This window comes from Leptodactylus fuscus, chromosome 4 (genome assembly GCF_031893055.1).
Source record: "Leptodactylus fuscus isolate aLepFus1 chromosome 4, aLepFus1.hap2, whole genome shotgun sequence".
Taxonomy (NCBI): Eukaryota; Metazoa; Chordata; class Amphibia; order Anura; family Leptodactylidae; genus Leptodactylus; species Leptodactylus fuscus.
The window spans coordinates 22,097,671-22,118,314 of record NC_134268.1 but is presented as its reverse complement, the minus strand read 5'-3'; the positions used below and the strand labels follow the sequence as shown (position 1 = coordinate 22,118,314).

Below are 20,644 nucleotides of genomic sequence, written 5' to 3'. Positions count from 1 at the left end.
TTGGGACAAAGTACGCCTGTCAGGTAGAAAAGGCCGCTTTTCCCAGAACACAGACAATAAGCGTATGACACTACCTCACTCTTACCGTTCCTAATGCATCTAAATTTCCCCGCACAGCAGGTAGGATATCGCTCATAATGGATTTGCTGGCTGCTAATTTATGTAGGACCGGATAAAAGCGAAACCGTAAAATAAACACGTACGACGCAGACAGCGGCCTATTAAAAAAGCGAAATAATGCAAAGTATATTGTGAATGGGATCGGTAAGGATACGTGGCGTTCACGTAGATGACATCTGAGATTAATTGGAACATATAGAAATCAGAGATTGTTCGATTCGGATCATGTAACTGTTCAGATAGTTACAAGAACAATTACCGCAGGTCCTCTGGGGAATAATGGATTGGGTTTGGGTTGGTTAATGGAAAAATTGAGGCAGGTAGAAAATATTTCTTGTATAAGAAATTGCTTTTATTAATTTTTTTGTTTCATATGTCTGGAAGGAGAGAAACATTAGGTAACGGAATGACCAAATGTTACATAGTTACATAGTAGATAAGGTTGGATGAAGACATCAGTCCATCAAGTGCAACCTGTAACCCTACAATCCCTACAGTGTTGATCCAGGGGAAGGCAAAAAAAAAAAACCATGAGGCTCATGCCAATTGCCCCATTTCAGGGGAAAAAATTCTTTCCCGACTCAAAATCTGGCAGTCAGTATAAAAACCCTGGATCAACGTGTCAACCCTGGCTCAACATGTTGGGCCTACGTCTTGTCTTTGAGTGAAGTGGAGACCAAAGTAGACTTATTATGTTGGAGGGACATTGGTAGGCTGGAGGCTGGAGAGGATCTGTCCAGTGTAAGACAGTCAGTGGGCTAGAGGTCTGGCAAATAGTCGTAGGAGTGTATCTCCACATGCTTTGGGAGATCCAAAGATGGTCCCATCAGGAGCTGTCTCGCAGGACAACACAACGTAAAGTACTGGCACATAGATAGATAGATAGATAGATAGATAGATAGATAGATGATAGATAGATAGATAGATAGATAGATGATAGATAGATAGATAGATAGATAGATAGATAGATAGGAGATATATAGATAGATAGATAGATAGATAGATAGATAGATAGATAGGAGATAGATAAATAGATAGGAGATAGATAGATAGATAGATAGATAGATAGATAGGAGATAGATAGATAGATAGATAGATAGATAGATAGATAGATAGGAGATAGATAGATAGATAGATAGATAGATAGATAGGAGATAGATAGATAGATAGATAGATAGATAGATAGATAAATAGATAGGAGATAGATAGATAGATAGATAGATAGGAGATAGATAGATAGATAGATAGATAGATAGATAGATAGATAGGAAATAGATAGATAGATAGATAGATAGATAGGAAATAGATAGATAAATACATAGGAAATAAATAGATAGATAGATAGATAGATAGATAGATAGATAGATAGATAGATAGATAGATAGATAGATAGATAGAGATAGGAGATAGATAGATAGATAGATAGATAGATAGATAGATAGATAGATAGATAGATAGATGATAGGTAGATAGATAGGAGATAGATAGATAGAAGATAGATAGATAGATAGATAGATAGATAGATAGATAGATAGATGGGAGATAGATAGATAGAAGATAGATAGATAGATAGATAGATAGATAGATAGGAGATAGCTAGATAGAAGATAGATAGATAGATAGATAGATAGATAGATAGATAGATAGATAGATAGATGGGAGATAGATAGATAGAAGATAGATAGATAGATAGATAGATAGATAGATAGATAGATAGATAGGAGATAGCTAGATAGAAGATAGATAGATAGATAGATAGATAGATAGATAGATAGATAGATAGATAGATAGATTATTGGATGAGTTACGAGTAAGACTAACCTAAATAATAAGAGGTATGGACGGCTGACAGGGTAATATTCGCGCCCTATAGTAAAGCACTTCGTCTCCTGTACAATATAAGGATGCATTTTCCAGGATCATGGGCATTTCAAGGCTACTTATACAGAATCTAATTTCTGTTGCGACTGCAATCTGTCCGAGCTTAAAGATGAACTTTTTTGCTTGACATCATCAGCAACATACGTCTTCAAAAAATACAGCCGCTGTCACCGGCCCTGAAATATGGAGTCATTAGTGGAGGCTAAACTGTCAATAAATAACCTCCTTAATTCACTGTTATCACTGAAACGCCATATGTCACCTTCACCCGTCATATGACAACAGAAATGGATTTCTTCTGTAAACAGGACTGTGGCCCCATTTCTTGGCCGATAAATGAATTTTCCCTCATTTCTAGGATATCTCCAGGACGGTACGTTACGTTTTATATTGGATTTGTATGACAGGTCTCAATAACTACTGGATAGATTAGATTCAGCTCCCTCTATTTAAGTAACCAGTTCTCTACAAGCTGTGACGGTCCGGTAGATACTGTTTATTGGTTGATATAATTGCACCCAATAAAATGTTCTTCCATATTGGAATCGTACAATTTGCATTTTCCATAGAGTATTTGGTAAACTTCAGCAATTCAACGGGGCTGAACGAAATGGGAAGGGCGGGGGTAGGGTAGGACTGATTCGCTTACACTTTCTACACTATACAGATGTGTTTGTCGATCCGTACCTCGTCTAAACGTGACCTGAAATGTGCGGTCTGTGATGACCAGCTTTAAAAAAACAACATGATTTCTTATGGGATTTTAACAACACTGTTATGGGAGTTGTTTATGCTCTATAGGCAACCGCCTAATGGTTGTGACGTACGCTGCAGTCTGCTGAGGGTTTTGCTAGCCTGGCGTGATAATAATGTATGCAATTTGTATAATGACAAATTGGACTTCTTACCAAAATTTTCAAAAAGTAAAGTGTGGACACATCTGTATCTTCTACTCTATATTACAGCTATTGTTAGTTCAAGCCAGTGCATCCTTTCCAATTGGCACCATTGGTTCACCAAGGACTCCCATTGCAGTCCAACAGTACAACTGTGCTCCCATGCCCAAGCATCGTGGCTACATAGAGTCTTACCAGCGGCAAGCAGGTTTAATGGTTATAAGTAGAAGTTGGCTTGGGGGTTTCGATTAGTGTTCCAATGTGATCAAAGCTCTTGGAAGAATTTGGCCAAGACTATGTACACACTCCAGTCTGGTAGCATGGTAGTCTCTCAAGTTTCCACATACAAAACAGACGTTGGCCCTTCACTCACTTGAGTCTTTACAGCAGCTCGCTGGATGGCCACAACAGGTCACTGTTTCGGATATGGCTCATCTGCCACACCAGACATGGTCTCACACCGGTGTAAAGAAGTCCAAGCACTCTTGAGAGGCAATGGCAAGATCCTTCTCTGTGTCTAAAGACTTATGTGTAGCCAGATGTAGTATCCACTAGTCTCCATAGTCTCAAGCCACTCTTGGACAGTATTGCAACCAACTTTCAGTTCTAGCAATGTTGGGTACACATTTAATACCCCTGCACAGGGTAACTTTATCAGGAGCCATACCACCTACTACCATGAGGAGCACATTGGCCTTCCAATATATAGAGTAGCACCCTAGGGTATCATGAGCAGAGGCCTGGGAAGGTGCAGAAACACAATAAACACTGATATGATATTCACCTTCCCTCACCTCTCCTGGGCTCCTTTGTGGCTCCTTGGGGTCCTCTTCAGTTGCCTTCTGACCTCCTGGGTAATGTAATTAGCCCTGTAGGACTGCTGAGGCCCGTGATTGCCCTGCCCCATGTGACCGCTGAAACCCAATCTCATGGCACTTTATTGCAAGCATCATGATTTAGTCATCACCCCACATGATCACTGAGGTTCAATTATAGACCTCAATGGTCCAATGGTGCTCATGACATCACCCAGGAGGCTAGAAGAGGCCATAATATAATCAAAGAGGACTTTGAAGAGAGTACCTGATGTCATAACGGAGCCTATCAGAAATGAGGAAGGGGAGTATCAGTCTCCCCTGGGCCTCTCTTCATTATACTCTGGAGTCTGAAGAGACCCCAGAGTATACTAGTGTTTCATGGGTGGCGAACCCCAAAAATTTCAGGTATAGTAGAACCTGAAATTTTAGGAAAGTTTGGGTCATTATGAACTGGTTTGCTCACCTCCACCATAGATCTTTACAGTCGACAAGATTGGATTATCCAGTATTTTTTAGATGACACAAGTAAATCTATGGTAAGATAAAACATGTGGGGATGTTAACATGCCCTCTCCCCATTGGTATTAACATGTCTGCTTTGCTGGTCATATGTGCTTGTTCCTATTTGGAGAAATTGGTTGGAAGTAAGCTGTCAGATGTCAGAGTCATCGTAGACAGCCATCTAATGTGCACAAAGATTGATATGAACACCACGCCAGCCTAATATCCCTCATGTTTTCTAGGGTTCACTCAGGGTTCCTGTCACCTTCCCCCAGGCCACCAGATCGGACATTGACTAAAATGGGTCAGTCATGTGGCCTCTGAAAAGGCCAAGCAGATTTGACAACTAGCCTAAGGGGTACGGAGCTTTCCTAGTGTTCCTGCCACTTCTTTCCAGTGTCAGAAAAAGCCGGGGTGGTGAATTAGAAGAAAATTATTCCTTGTTCACTATGGATCTGAAATATAATCTAAACGGAGTTGCGAAGAGCCATAATATGGCAACCATAGAAGTCTATGAGCCCATATAGTATGTATCTCTGCATGCCTATTGTTTTATGTGGGGACATCCAGAAGATGCTTCTCTCTGATCTATTAGATGACAAATTTGTAATATACAATATACAGAGAACGGCTTCACAGTAATATATATATATACAGTATATGGTATATAGAGTGTCCTGCCATGCTGTTCCTATGGCTCTGATGTCTGCATAGTGGCACGCACAGCGCCTTGTTCTAAGGATCTGTAAGGCTGTGCGCAAAGACTGGATTCACCAATTTTGGTGGGGCCAAAGATCTAACATGTATAGGGTCTTTGCGACTCTCCTTTGATGGAAGATGTCCGAGGAGAGAAGGATTGGGCTGTTGAATTTCAACATGACCAATCCTTGTGTTCTCAGGAGAGATAGGCCGTTGCCAGAGATGTATGATAATGGCTCCTCTGTCCATTCCAGAACATATAAGCCAAATGTGCATGTGTAAGGAGAAAAGGGGTCAGAAATTAAATCGTTACGCAACATTTTGGAATGACTAAACCACTGCGTTTTCCTGTTAGGTCACATTCTTGACATCTTTAAGTCATGCTGCATTAGTTCATATTAGGTTATAGGAGGATTTTTGGAAAAATATGCCAAAATTCTGGTGTATATTCACTAGTATTGTCGTATGTGCTCTTTGAGTGCTATAGTTTTATGTATCCGTCTGTAGAACGTCTTAAAATGAGGTAAATACAATCTTAGATGAAAAACTATGCATGACAAAAACTGGGCCAAAAGTGTGAGAAAAGCGGGTGAGTACACCCTTACTGCTTCCATAGGACCTAAGAGGGTAAGTAGTAGCCAGGTGCTGCTTATCCCATGTGTTTGATTAACTGATCATCAGCAAGTGTGATCGGAAGTTGTAGCAGTTTGCTGGTCTGGAGTATTGAGGCGTATGTTAATACAATGCCAAGGAGGAAAGACATCAGCAATGATCTTAGAGAAGCAATTATTGTTGGCGATCAGTCTGGGAAAGGTAATTTCTAAACAATTTGAAGTCCCTCATTCTATAGTGAGATAGATTGTTCACAAATGGAGAATATTCAATGCAGTTGACAGTCTTCCCAGTAGTGGGCATTCGAGCAAAATGACCCCACGATCAGATTGTGCAATGCTCAAAGAAACTGCATGGAGGAGACCCCAGGAATTACATTGGAAGCTCTACAGACCTCGGTTAGAATATTAAATGATCAATGAACAACTGAACGGAGAAGAACCGAACCCTTGTGTGGAAGGGTTGCCAAGAAGAAAGACTCTTCTTTCTAAAAAGAACATGGCAGTACGGCTTAAATTTGCAAATTTGCATCTGCACAAACCCCAAGACTACTGGAACAATGTATTTTGGGCAGAGAAGACCAAAGTGGAGATATTTGGTTCTAATACAAAGCACCATGTTTGGCAATAACCAACTATAACATATTAGAACAAACAACTCATACCAGTTGTCAAAGATGTTGGTGGAGGGGTGACGATTTGGACTTGTTTTATAATCCAGAGTCATGCATGAGTCCATCTATCCAACAGCTAAAGCTTGGCCGAAACTGGGTCACGCAACATGTCAAGGATTCCAAGCACACCGGCAAATCTACAACAGAATGGTGGAATCCATTCAGTATCGTTCTACATCTGAAGATGGATTTACCTAATCTGAAGTCTTCCATGGACCTGATTTTTTATCATGATACACAGGGGCGTAACTACCATAGAGGCAGCAGAGGCAGCTGTCACAGGGCCCGAGCCATTAGGGGGCCCGGTGACAGCCGCTACTGCTGTGTTTTTTGTTTTTTTTTAATTGGCCGTTACGGGCCCTATTCACTTGCCGATCCTGGCTGGGCCGGGATCGGTAAGTGACACTGCGGGCCCCACAAATACTATCATTATACTAGGGGGTCTTTGCAGACCCCTGAGTATAATGATCAGCGGACCGGGAGAGGTAAGGGAACGTAAAAAATACTGTTACTTACCTCTCCACGATCCTGCCAGGCCTCCTTCATACTGGTCTGACGTCTCTGACGTCACATGAACCCGGCCTGCATCCCGGGTCATGTGACGTCCGACGTCATTAAAGAAGGACGAGAGCAGCGGCCGACAGCATAGGAGCCGGGGGACAGGTAAGCAACTGTTTTTCTTTAATGTTTTTATTCCCCCGGGTCTCCGATTATTATACTCTGGGGTCTGAAAAGACCCCAGAGTATAATAATTGTTTATGGGTGTCCACAGTGGGACATAATACTGTGTGCAGGGGCCACTATGGGGATAATACTGTGTGCAGGGGCAACTATGGGGGATAATATTGTGTGCAGGGGCCATTATGGGGCATAATACTGTGTGCAGGGGCCACTATGGGGCATAATACTGTGTGCAGGGGCCACTATGGGGGATAATCCTGTGTGCAGGGGCCACTATGGGGGATAATACTGTGTGCAGGGGCCACTATGGGGGATAATACTGTGTGCAGGGGCCACTATGGGGGATAATCCTGTGTGCAGGGGCCACTATGGGGGATAATACTGTGTGCAGGGGCCACTATGGGGGATAATACTGTGTGCAGGGGCCACTATGGGGGATAATACTGTGTGCAGGGGCCACTATGGGGGATAATACTGTGTGCAGGGGCCACTATGGGGGATAATACTGTGTGCAGGGGCCACTATGGGGGATAATACTGTGTGCAGGGGCCACTATGGGGGATAATACTGTGTGCAGGGGCCACTATGGGGGATAATACTGTGTGCAGGGGCCACTATGGGGGATAATACTGTGTGCAGGGGCCACTATGGGGGATAATACTGTGTGCAGGGGCCACTATGGGGGATAATACTGTGTGCAGGGCTTACTAAGGGACATAATAGAGTGCGGAGGAGGGGGTCGGTCAAGGTCGTCGGTGTCGGTTGGGGGATGGGGTGGGCCATGTCAAAAGTTCACCACGGGGGCCCCGCCATTCCTAGTTACGCCACTGATGATACATAAAACCATAGAACCCATCACGGGTGGACTTTGTTGTCCTCATGACCGTATATCTGCCCCATTGTTTATTTGGAATGAAAAAAAAAAGCGCCAAAAATTGATACAATTTTGTATCTTTCCTCAATGTAAAACCTGGTGCATCTAATCATCCCGCACATCTTATAGCCCATAACACGGATAATAAAGACAAGTAAATATATTGTTACGTCTTGCGTACTTGAATATTATTACCGTTCTGTATCCTCCTGAAAACAAATAAAAGCGCTGACAGCGAAAGATAACGATAAATGAAGAGGACAGAAAACCCAGTAGATGTCAGCTGCCAGCGACAGCCCGCGAGTATTGAGTCACATTGTCATTGCATGTGACATGTAAAAGGCGTATATCTAACTGGTGCTCAAAGGAGTAACTGGTACATATCAGCCATTGTAAAACAATTTGTCACATTATATAACGTTAGATCCTCAAGGTGATGACAAATTTTACGACATGGGCATTTAGACCTCAAAAGAAATAATATCATAGCAAAGAGAAGCAAAGAAAGCCGACGTCCGGATGGGTAATACATGGTGACAGTGTAACAGGCTGGATATTAAAGGTCTTCTAATCTCATTGATTACACATGCAAATAACTGCGGGCTCGGAGAACACTTCATGTCTATCAACGGAATACGGTATTAAGGGAAATTATCGGATATATCGATGGGATTTTTGGTTAACAGAATTGTTTTTGGCGCTGATTGATCTTCCAGGGCTGCAATGCTCTGGGGATGACACTATGGGATCATTGTTGCATTGAATGTACAAAAGTACATTACTGGACGATGCCCAGACTAAAAGAGATCCGGCTTCACATGGCTGGAAGACACAGTCTACGTATTGGCCAGATTGACCAGTCCAAATGCAGCTCAACTCAACTGAACTCAGCATGGCAGGACTTTTTAGCTGAGCTGGTCCAGGACCAATAAATCCAGTCAATACAAAGACTGAATTTCCCAGCCCATGAGGTCCTATGCCTAAATAGTGGCGTCCCACTACATCTTGTATAATCCCCATCTTTGAAGGAAATAGTAGGCTTTTGGATGATTATGGTTATCACGTGTCTATCTGTACAGATACAATTTTCTCTATTTCTCCAAAATCTAAAGCCAACTCAATCCACTGGGCTCCTTTAGCAATAGGAGTGTGCCAGGCAGGGACCACTATACCAACGTCTGTCCATTTCCTTCCCAGGTCTTCTGCCAATCTCTACTTCCTTCTCCAGCAATGTTGTCCTGGTACTGACATATGACTGGTGCCGACAATGACTGGCCATGGCCTAGATATGCTACACCCAGTTAAAGGCTGTAGTAGTCACATGTCCCTTTAGAGATGAAGCAGAGATTGGAGCGTTACCCATGAAGTGTTGTGACTTGAGGTGTAGGAATTGGTAGGTTAAGTATGACTATTATCTTATACCATTCTATGCAGTTTTCTAAAAAAAATAATAATAAATTCTGGCTTGGCTGGACCACCCCTTGAAGGCCGAGGCCTCAATTTTCTGTGGTTGTTTGAGCCAAAGCCAGCAGAGAATAAGTCTAAAAATGTCCTATATATTTCCCATTCCCCTGGTAGCCATTCTTGGCTGTAGCTCCAAAACACACAGAAAAATCAGCAAAAAAAAGGCTGTATTTCCACAACGTGAGGCCTTAGCCTAAAGTATTTTTTTTTGGGGGGGGGCTTTGGTGTGTTTGTTTAACTTGATGACTTCGACACCTGCTTCCCCCATCAATAAGCTGTACTCGGCAGCCACCAATATCTGAACTCTACAGTGTACAAAGCTGGAAGTAGAAGTCACTATACGGTGCGTGCAAAGCCTTCTGCTTCCAGTTTTGTACACTGTATAGTTCTGGTGTAGGAAGCAAGATAGGTCAATGGACAAACAAAAACCCCGTCATTTCCTCAAATTTATGTACATGTGCCCGGGGCTCAGTGACGCATCTCATCCAGGAGACTTCAGTGCCGAGTGGTGTACATGAACAGTGGAAGCCGACTGACTGAGACCTGGCGCATGCGCAGTGATGAAATGAAGCCAGGAATGTACAACCAACTTCAGTGTTAAGCTTAAGAACCACAGCACATGTGCAGGATTCAATTGGACTGGGCGGTAGAAGGAAGGCGATGAGGCTTGGAGAGCTTTGTACATTAGCTCTCCTCCCCCTTGACTTTACAACCCTCAATTACATATCGAATCAGAGTAATTCATCTAAGAATAGAGACAGTGTTCAGAAATTATGCAGACAGTGTTAGGCACCAGGTGAGATGCCCACTTGGGCACTGCTGATCGTTTTAGGGCTATAACCGTGCTGACAGGTTCCCTTTAAAGGGATTTTACCATTAAAATACTTTTTTTTTCTAATGAACACGTCGGAATAGCCTTAAGAAAGGCTATTCATCTCCGACCTTTAGACGTGGTCTCCGCCGCGCCGTTCCATAGAAATACCGGTTTTAACCGGTATGCAGATGAGCTCTCCGCGGCCATTTTTGGGTAGCCGCTCTTGCAGTTCAATACAGGAGCTGGCCGGCGGCCATTTTGGGGTGGCCTCTCTATGCTCCTGTATAGAACTACAAGAGCAAGAGAAGCCAGAAGAGTTGGAGTTGCTGCAGAAGAAGGAGGCGGCGCAGGAAAGAGCTCTCGGGCAGCAATGGGGATGCGCTCATCGGCCTTTCAGCGCTGGGGCCCGCCCTCATTGCTGCGGAGAGCTCATTTGCATACCGGCAGAGACCACGTCTAAAGGTAGGAAACGAATAGCCTTTCTTAAGGCTATTCCGACGTGGTAATTAGAAAAAAAAGTAGTTTAATGGTAGAATCCCTTTAAACTCTACCGGTGCTTAAGGCAAGGTATCCTACACTCAGATAGCCATTCATTCATATAAATGTCCCCGTCACCCCCTTCCCAATCGTAAATTTTACTGTTCTTCCACTTTCTGGCATTCTTCTTTCTAATACCATCTTTTTCCATGTAGGTGGTAATATGTTATCAAGAGACATATTCCCCACCATAGATATCGCTGCTACACAAGAGGAACCACATTCATCCATTTACAGCAGAACGGGGATGACATACGGTATAGAAGAAGTAACACCGTGGACAGGTGAACGCGAGGGCAGACAGTAGATAAAATACGAGACGGTGGAGAATCCCGCGTAGATAAATTGGCAATCTTTCTTCCAGATTAGATACTAGAAGGCCAAACCTATTGTAACCGCTCCCTATATCACACTGACCATCTGTGGCCATAAAATAAAGGTAAATGTCTACGTTTCCACTTGAAATAATACATAATGGTCATATCCCAATCACAAAGAGGCTGATTTATCAAGGAAGTGTCTGGGTTCAAAGCCGAACAACTCAACATGCCGTGAGTTACAGGCAGAGACCATGAATCGCCGGCCTTTCTTCTTGTAGGACGTTTTTCATAGAGGAACCAACCACAGCTACCTATATAATATCTATACCTAGGAACAAATCACAACCCACTTGTATAGTTCCTCAATTTTCGAGCATCCCCCATAGAGATGTTGGGTAAATTTCCACATTTTAGGACTATAGACTATATACAAGCTTCTCTTGGATGGGTCTACTTCTGCATCAACATGAAGCCTCATTGAATAGACTGAAATTTGTTATAGAGGTTTCCACCGTAGCCTTAGCCTGAAGTTGGTGAAAGTCTCACTAAACCGATTCATTACAATATCCCAAAATGCTCGAAAAACACTTGACAGGCTGCAATGCGTAACATGGCCACTGGGAGGCCAGAAAAACAAATGTTGGATAGACATCCTGTGATAGAATATCTCAAAATCATGTTGTTCTCAAAAAAATGGCACAAAAATATGGACACGTCCTTTGAAAAGGCAAAGTAAAAGAACCAATACAAAATAAGAACAGGAACAATAAGGGGGTTTCCAGAGAATAAAATATACTTAAAGGGATTCTACCATTACAATCAAATTTTTTGTTGATCATGCCTGCGGCCATTTTCTTGTGGCCTGTGGGCATGCGCAGTTGGCTCTGCCCAAGGCCTAGAAGTTTGACTCCCGGAAGAAGACGCCATTCCTGAAGAAGATGGAGGCAGCGCTGGAGATTTCTCTTGCAGCATTCCCAGTGCTGTTTGAGTGCTGAGGACCGCCCCCAGTGCTGCGAGAGAACTCATTTGCATACTGGAAAAAAACAGAATTTCTACGGCGCGGCACGGAGAAGACATCTAAAGGTAGGAGAAGAATAGCCTTTCTTAAGGCTATTCCTACGTGTGATTGACAAAAAAAAATTATTTTAATGGTAGAATCCCTTTAAAGGGAACGTGTCGCCAAAAATGGTATATTTCTTAAACCAAGTTTTATGTGAAAGTTTAGAATTTTTGAATTATTTAATTTTGTAATTTCCCAGATCACTATCATGATTTTAAAAAAAGAATTATATGCTGCAATTTTCACACTGGCCACTAAGCCTAGAAATAGGCTCACACTTGCCAATTCTGTATTGGTTTTTACTACAGCAGTCACCTCGTTTATGTCGAAAAAGGACAGACGGGATCACAATAGAGGATAACATCTCTACAGATCACATCCATAGTAACACATCCTAGCATCCACTACAGATAATAGATGACGTCATAGCTTATCTACTCCCCTTTCTTGTACAGAGCAAATCACTTAGTGCTGAGAATAAGCTCAGGAAAAAACGAAGACAGACTTTTCTCTCCACATGATTCATGTGGACACCGCATGGAAAGCACATGGACCCCATTATAGTCTATGGGGTCCATGTGTTTTCTTTGCTCATTGTTTTTTAATGTGTTCAGTATGCCGTTTGGGGAGGGGGTAAGGCTTCACCTATGTGATCTTACATTGATATCCTGTTTCGGTGATGTCATATTCTTCTACTTTTTGACCCATATAATAATTGTTCCGCTCACAATACCAAGAAAAAATAAAGAAAGTGATAAACGAGAACATTTTATTCAGTAGAAGAGATTTAGCTAAAAATACAAGGACAAAATACAGTCTGTTCATAAGGAAGGGCGATTTCAAGACAGAAAAATAAACTATAACAATAATAGCTGCAAGAAATATGCTTCAGAAAGACGCCGGAACATTAACTGGCTGGGGAAAATGGATTTCTCTTATGGAGAATATTATTCTTACAGTTAAAATGCTCCAAAATAGAAAAGAAATCTAGAAAGTCACTTATCCTGATATAATAAAGGCTCCATTAGTAACAATCCCATGAAAACAGGTAAATGCGTCTACACTTTATAAAATTAATACATTTTTTAAAAAATATATATATATATATATATATATATATATATATATATATATTTTTTTTTTAATTTATTAATTATTTTTTTCCGAATCCATTTTACATTGCAGGGCTGAGAATTTTCTTACAGCTCACACCCTCCTCTCTGTCTACCGCCCAACCCGTGTTCTCCGCTCACTCAATGACCTAACACTTCCATCCTCTATTATCAGAACCTCCCACACTCGTATACAAGACTTCTCCCGAGCTGCACCACTTCTCTGGAATGCTCTACCCCGGACAATCAGATTAACTCCCAATTTCTACAGCTTCAAGTGCGAACTAAAGACACATCTCTTCAGACAGGCCTATCACAATGTCTAACGTAAACCCTTCCGTACTATAATTAGAATCCCCAAAATTTAACCGTCCTCTGTCCGCGCTCCCACATTACCCCACATGATATGATGCCATCTCAGGATAACTTCATAGGTCCAAGCTCCATCCACATGTTACAGGACACGACTGGTGACGGTTCATAAAGTTTTATGTTTGTGTAATGACAGTCACCTCTATTACAAAAGTGTCTGACCTCTGTATAAGCAATGCCGCCCCTGCTACCTCTTGTGTCACCCCCCTACTTCATAGATTGTAAGCTCTTGCGAGCAGGGCCCTCAGTCCCATTGTGTGAAACGACTTTCTTTGTAATGTATCTCTCTGTCTGTATTTGAACCCTACAAATTGTACAGCGCTGCAGAATATGTTGGTGCTATATAAATAAAATGTATTATTATTATTATTTACCAAACTGACACAATTGATTATAAATCTGACCTATGCCTAACGCCACCTCCCTTTTCACAAAAGTAGGGTGAAAAACTGACTTGCACAGAATAGTTGCAACTTTTATTATGTCTTGTATGCCAATTTTTGGCTTACAAGACATGGAAATCTCCCCATTGCCTTCTATGGAATTATGTTGTGGGCATGCTCTGTGACCTGTGCAGAAGTCAGTATGCAGGGACTGGAAGATAATCTGTGTCCATAATCTATTGTGAAGTGTTCATATAGAGCTCACAATGTACATTTTTCCCTATCAGTATGTCTTTGGAGTATGGGATGAAATCCACACAAACACAGGGAGAACATACAAAGTCCTTGTCCTTGGCAGGATTTGAACCCAGGACTCCAGCGCTGCAGTGCTAACCACTGAGCCAGCCTGTTGCCCCTGAATGGTGGGTCTTATGATAGAGGTGTTATATCTCATTGTTATTCTAAGATAATAAGGAGACTGATGAAAATTGAACAGACTGCGCATGCCCGCGGAGATTTCTCTTACAGCATTGTTGACGCCCCCAGTGCTGTTCGAGCGCTGAGGACCGCCCCCAGTGCTGCGATAGAACTCATTTGCATACCAAAGAAAACCGTGATTTCTACCGAACGGTGGCCCAGAGTAGACATCTAAAGGTAGGAGACGAATAGCCTTTCTTAAGGCTATTCCTACGTGTTAGGGGGAAAAAATGTCATTTTAATGATAGGATCCCTTTAAGTGTTCACTCTTCTAACAGCCTTATGATATGAAATATATGAAATTAACCAAATAGTAACTCAAATTTGCAATTTAATTTACAAGTGAAGACAAAGTTGTCACCTTCACGATCCTTCATTTGGTTAATCTTAGAGAACTGAATTTCTCAGGTTTATATTTTGCTTTCCCATCGCATCCTTTTAGTTTTGTGCTGGACAAAATAAGTTAGTGTGTCTTGAAGAGACGATATGTTTTCCCCATAACAGGCGGCAGAGGTGACTAACGCTATTAAAAAAATAATAAAACAATAATTCACAAGTGTCACAGTCAAGGTCAGATGCGGAGCTGTTCAAAGGCAAAAGAATATTCCGCGTCTAGAAGCGATAGCCTGCCAACACAGGAACTATTCTTAAGAATATTGAAGTCAAGAAATTATGCAAGTTCTACTGCCAACTTTTTGGACTTTTTTCATACCTAATGCAGCTAAAATTGTATGGAGGAGAAATTTGGGGTCCTTATACATTGTTCCTTTTGGAATGCCCAGAAGAATATTTGTATCTATTTTTACATCTTAGTAACTTTACATGCATTTACATTTGCAATATTGTTATTTACATTGTTGCAGTTTTTTATTTGCATATTGTGTCTATACCTATAGTGATAGGGGGGGGGGAGGGGAAAAAAGTAAAGCTGGGGCCTGAGTGACACCTACCATGTCCCATCTGGGACATGGTAGGTGGGGGCTCTGTTAAGGTTTGTTCACATCCATTCACAGCCTCCAGAGATGAACGTCCTGCACAAATGTTTAATTCCTCGAAATGACAATAAAAACAACGAATATCCAATGGAGTCCATTGTAGTCAATGAGGTTCCCCGTCAATAGACAGATCTGTTGTAAAGGGGTCGTCCACTTTCAGACCAATATTGAGGGACAAAATGTTATTGTTTGTATAATACAAAGTTGCACAATTTTCCAATATACTTTCTGTATCAATCCCTCGAGGTTTTTCTAGATCTCTGCTTGTTCTTATTCATTCTGTTTACTCCAAGTAGATAAAAATCAGTCCATGGTGATGTATTGTCTATGGTCATGTGATGTATATAGTCTATGGTCATGTGATGTATATAGTCTATGGTCATGTGATATTTAGTCTATGGTCATGTGATATATAGTCTATGGTCATGTGATATCATGTGATATACAGTCTAAGGTCATGTGATATATAGTCTATGGTCATGTGATGTATTGTCTATGGTCATGTGATGTATATAGTCTATGGTCATGTGATGTATTGTCTATGGTCATGTGATATATAGTCTATGGTCATGTGATGTATTGTCTATGGTCATGTGATGTATATAGTCTATGGTCATGTGATATGTAGTCTATGGTCATGTGATGTATATAGTCTATGGTCATGTGATGTATATAGTCTATGGTCATGTGATATGTAGTCTATGGTCATGTGATGTATTGTCTATGGTCATGTGATGTATATAGTCTATGGTCATGTGATATGTAGTCTATGGTCATGTGATGTATTGTCTATGGTCATGTGATGTATATAGTCTATGGTCATGTGATATGTAGTCTATGGTCATGTGATATATAGTCTATGGTCATGTGATGTATTGTCTATGGTCATGTGATGTATATAGTCTATGGTCATGTGATATGTAGTCTATGGTCATGTGATATATAGTCTATGGTCATGTGATATACAGTCTAAGGTCATGTGATATTTAGTCTATGGTCATGTGATGTTCACTCTTCACTCAGTGTAAGGTCATGTGATATATAGTCTATGGTCATGTGTAGAGATGAGCGAGTACTATTCGAAACTCCCGTTTCGAATAGCACGCACCCATAGGAATGAATGGACGCAGTTGGCACGCAGGGGGTTAAGTGGCCGGCCGCTGGCAAAGTCTGCGTGCCAGCCGCTTCCATTCATTCTTATGGGTACGTGCTATTTGATACGGCCGTTTCGAATAGTACTTGCTCATCTCTAGTCATGTGATATGTAGTCTATGGTCATGTGATATTTGGTCTATGGTCATGTTTTTTTTTAGCAGCGGTGTGACCCCTACCTTAATGCTAACAGGCAGGTTTGTAGCTATGCTGTCCATATAACATTACCTTCACTGTCTCTTATTGAACAGAAGATCCTCGAAATGAGCAGAGATGACTCCCATCTCCTGACCATGGTGGACTTCTATAACTGGCTTGTTGCAAGTCTAACCTGGGACTCACATTCCCCACTTCTGTCTCCCCGTTATACAAACTACCGCACCCTCACCTTCCCTAATTAGAGGTTCAGGGTCGTACCGTCAGCTTATCTTACCAGCCTAAAGGTATTTTTCCCTCTTAAAAGGTCCATTGACATATTACACATACATTTTCCTCGACACCATAACTATAATACACAGTCTTACACACCTGCATGGGAAGACGATTAACCCTTTCATTTTGTAGTGCTCCCAGTAGGACACTGAACCGCTAAGGTAGAAGTGCAGAAAATTTTAGCAGCCAGTTAATATCCCTTTAAGACTCAGCTACACGTCTTACATTGGGAATTTGGATAGGTTACCAAGCTGAACGGACCTTACAGATTCCCATAATAAGAAGCGGCATTGTGGGTATCAGAAACAGATAAACACGGATGCAAAACTTTAAAAAAAAAACAAAAAAACGCAGATTTCCAAATACATGCTTATTGTATACAAATTATAATCTCTTAGATGTTATTACTACATATCTAAATGTAGAAGAACCGAACTAGTCTTTACCCCGTTTAATCAGAAATCTTGCTCAAGGTAAAATAAATTTATAATCTTTTTGCCTGCAATACCGTGTCTAACCACATGCTGTGCTGTTAATAAGAAACAGATCTTATACTACAGCGTGTTACAGCTGCCCCTTGTGGTAAAGGTAGAGATTGCAGCTGTTTAGATTTTTTGCTTTGTAAACCCCAAGTGACACCTTGACATTACTGATCATGATAAGACATGTTAATACCTATGAATAAGGATCTCTGGAGTCTCATTATGCTAGACAAGAAATCAATCTGTATACGGATATCTTTGGACACTACATGGGGAATTTATTAAGACTGGCTTTACTATGCAAATCTATTCTCCAGGATGTAATTTGGAGAACAGTGCACTCTGTATGCCGCCCTCGATTATCCCCTGACCCTGGTCTATAGTCTCTCACTCTGCCAAATCAGTATCCCTGCGCTATGCTGAGGAGGCCCAAAAGGCCGAAACAGCGCTGTCCATAGCTTGGAATCTGTTCCTTTTGGAATAGAAATACTAATTTGGCAATTAAATCCGCATCATGATAGTAGTCTTAATAACTGAGTCATGCATGATGTTAAGGAGGCTGCCCACTAGAGGGCGGCATACAGAGTGCACTGTTCTCCTAATTACATCCTGGAGAATAGATTTGCATATTTTTTACCCAGAATCCCTAGTGGAGCAGGAATGACTTGTAAGTCTCCGTACTGCCTATGTAGGCACACACTCTCCCTGATGTGTACGATTATCCCCTGACCCTGGCTTTACTATGTTATTGTTAATAAAGGCCCCGACTGGTTTGAGTTGTGCCTGAGGCTTCCGGATATTTAGTTTAGTCTCCCATTAGAATGAATGGAGGCAGCCGGCGCGCAGGGGGTTAAGACTGTGTGCCGGCTGCTTCCATTCATTCCTATGGAACCGCAGCGGAGCCTTCACACTGAGTATACACTCCACTCAGAATGAGCAGAGCGTATACTCAGTGTGAAGGCTAAGCAAAGCATTGTGGGAAATAGTACCGATCTCGATCCCACCTAAAAAGATCGTGTTCGGAATTCCGATCGCGATCGGGAAATGTTCTCGATCGCCGATTGGAATCTGATCTTTTCCGACCACGATCGCTCAACCCTACCCATGACCCAATAGGCGTAGATAAGTTGACAAATTCTCCCCAGCTTTGACAAAAAAACATAATTTTGGGATACTCAGTCAGGAGATGTTTCTGCTGTATGTGGCCACCTAGTGGTTGTGATGTGTGCTACAACCTGTTCAGGGTTTTGCTACAAGCTCAGAATAACGTATTGATACTACAGTGAGACATTGGAAGTGTGTGTGACCTTGCGCAGAGTTGTCTGGTTTCTTCGATTTTTCTTCTCGCCAGCACACTTACCGGTTATGTCGTGCTCTCTGAAAGACTCATTGTAGAGCTGATATTGGTTCGGGCAATGTTTCTTAAGCCACTTGCACACGTCATGTTGCGTCCAGAAGGCTACAGGTTTGGTTCCTTTAATACTGGCCTAAAAAAAACAAAAGAATAAACTTCTGTAAAAACAATGTGACATTTCATACGAGATTGCCCAAAGCCCGGTAAGTATGTTATAGCATTTACAGTAATTGTTCTCTAACTAAGTAAAAGGGTTGGTCGTCCGCGCTGACATTCTAACATCCCATTTCGTGCGAGAACACCTAAAATGAGCAATTTTGGCAATTCCAAAAAATATACAGCACTTATTCTCCCGACAGCGAACACAAAACTTCCCATTTTGGTTCCCCACCTGACTGTCTATCGATGCTGGACTTCATCTTCAGATATTGGACTTTTTAGTAACACAATTTTTTGAGTCTGCCTAAAATCAGATCATCAGGTCATCTTGACAAATTTTAGATTTTCTTCCTCTTTGCTATGCTACCAATCCCATGATGCATCAGTAGTAACTTTGAGAACAGTCAAGGCTACAGATACTGTGGCCCAAATTAATTGTTGTGGGTGTGACTAGAGATGAGTAAAATGGCTTGGAACGGTCTGGATTCAACATAAGTTTTCCAAAAATTTTGGGTTTAATCCAAACCAAAAACTTTAGGGGTTTGTCACCTACAAACTGGAAAGCTGGAAGAGAACCCAAAGTATAAGAACTGGAGGTTCAGGGGAGATGTGGGAATATAATAGTCACCGTCTCTTCTCTTGGGCATTCTTGCTCCCTCTTCTAGCCTCCTGGGTTATATCATAGCCCCCGGGGTCAATGCTAAGGCTTTGGACTTGGTGTCAGTGGTCACATGAAGAGTACTGATGTCATGACCCCGAGGGCGAGTCACTCCCTGTGAATGGACTCTAAGAGTGTCTTTTGTTCTGAGCCTTCCACAGATTACATGGATGGTCTTCCATCTTACTGGCCGACATATAATACTACGTAATACAGGGAAATGGCCATCTGGTAGTGGTATACCAAGAAAACTCAACTGTTTAACCAAAGAGCAAGACCTTAAGGGATAGATCATCAGAATATGATCTGTCGGGGTCCCTACCAGATCTGCTATCTGGGTGCCGAAAAGCTGCTTGTGGGCAGGGAATAGGTGCAGAACCGCTCCTATCCAAGTAATAGGCACCCGTCTACTGCATAATGGTACTTTTGGAGAATTGCAGCCCCGCTTCTACAACTTGTCTAGGACTGGTGCTGCCTGTGCTCCCTATCCATTAGCAGCTTACACCTGGAGACTGCTAGGACAGCTCATCTGTTTGGGGTCTTGATGTTGGCACCCACAGATCACATATAGACGATCTAATCTGGGTCCAAACCCCTTTGAGGTCCTATGAGACCTAAAGATGTTTCCAAGCGAAGGTTGAACGCCAATGCAGAGGACATGTCAGTGGAACAATCGTTAAAGTGGTTTTGTGATTCCCCCGCATACACTTTCACTGTCCGTTGACAGCAGTCCTCCCGTGTGGTGCTCATGATTTTTTTGTCCACCTGAAATCAACCAATCACATGATTAATAAACAACATTTGTCAGCTGATTTCGGCATTATTAGACAAGCCAGTTGTCAGGGGAAGAGTTTCATTTCTGACAATTGGTTGTTATACATCGCCCTGTTGGATCTTTTTTTCGGAAAATATTGAAAATTTTGGTTTGTTCCCTTTAACTAGAATGGAAATGTCAGATTTAAGAGCGAAGAGAACGAGCATTATGTGAGCGTATTCAACATTCAGGTGGCGCTGGCTTCATTAGTGAACTATATTTGAATATATTCAAAGATTTTCGACTTCCTGGTAGAAAGACATCAGTTCTATTTTGGGCACAAAGCCACCGAGGAATCCGCAGG

General features: G+C 41.9%; 1 protein-coding gene across 1 annotated transcript in view; it reads right to left on the bottom strand.

Annotated features, from left to right (window-relative positions):
• Window positions 1–20,644, bottom strand: part of SAMD12 (sterile alpha motif domain containing 12) — a 366,237-nt gene that overhangs the window by 206,196 nt on the left and 139,397 nt on the right. The window contains exon 3 of the mRNA XM_075270290.1: window positions 18,716–18,842. Within this exon, the coding sequence (XP_075126391.1) occupies window positions 18,716–18,842 (127 nt within the window). The remainder of the gene's footprint in view (window positions 1–18,715; window positions 18,843–20,644) is intronic.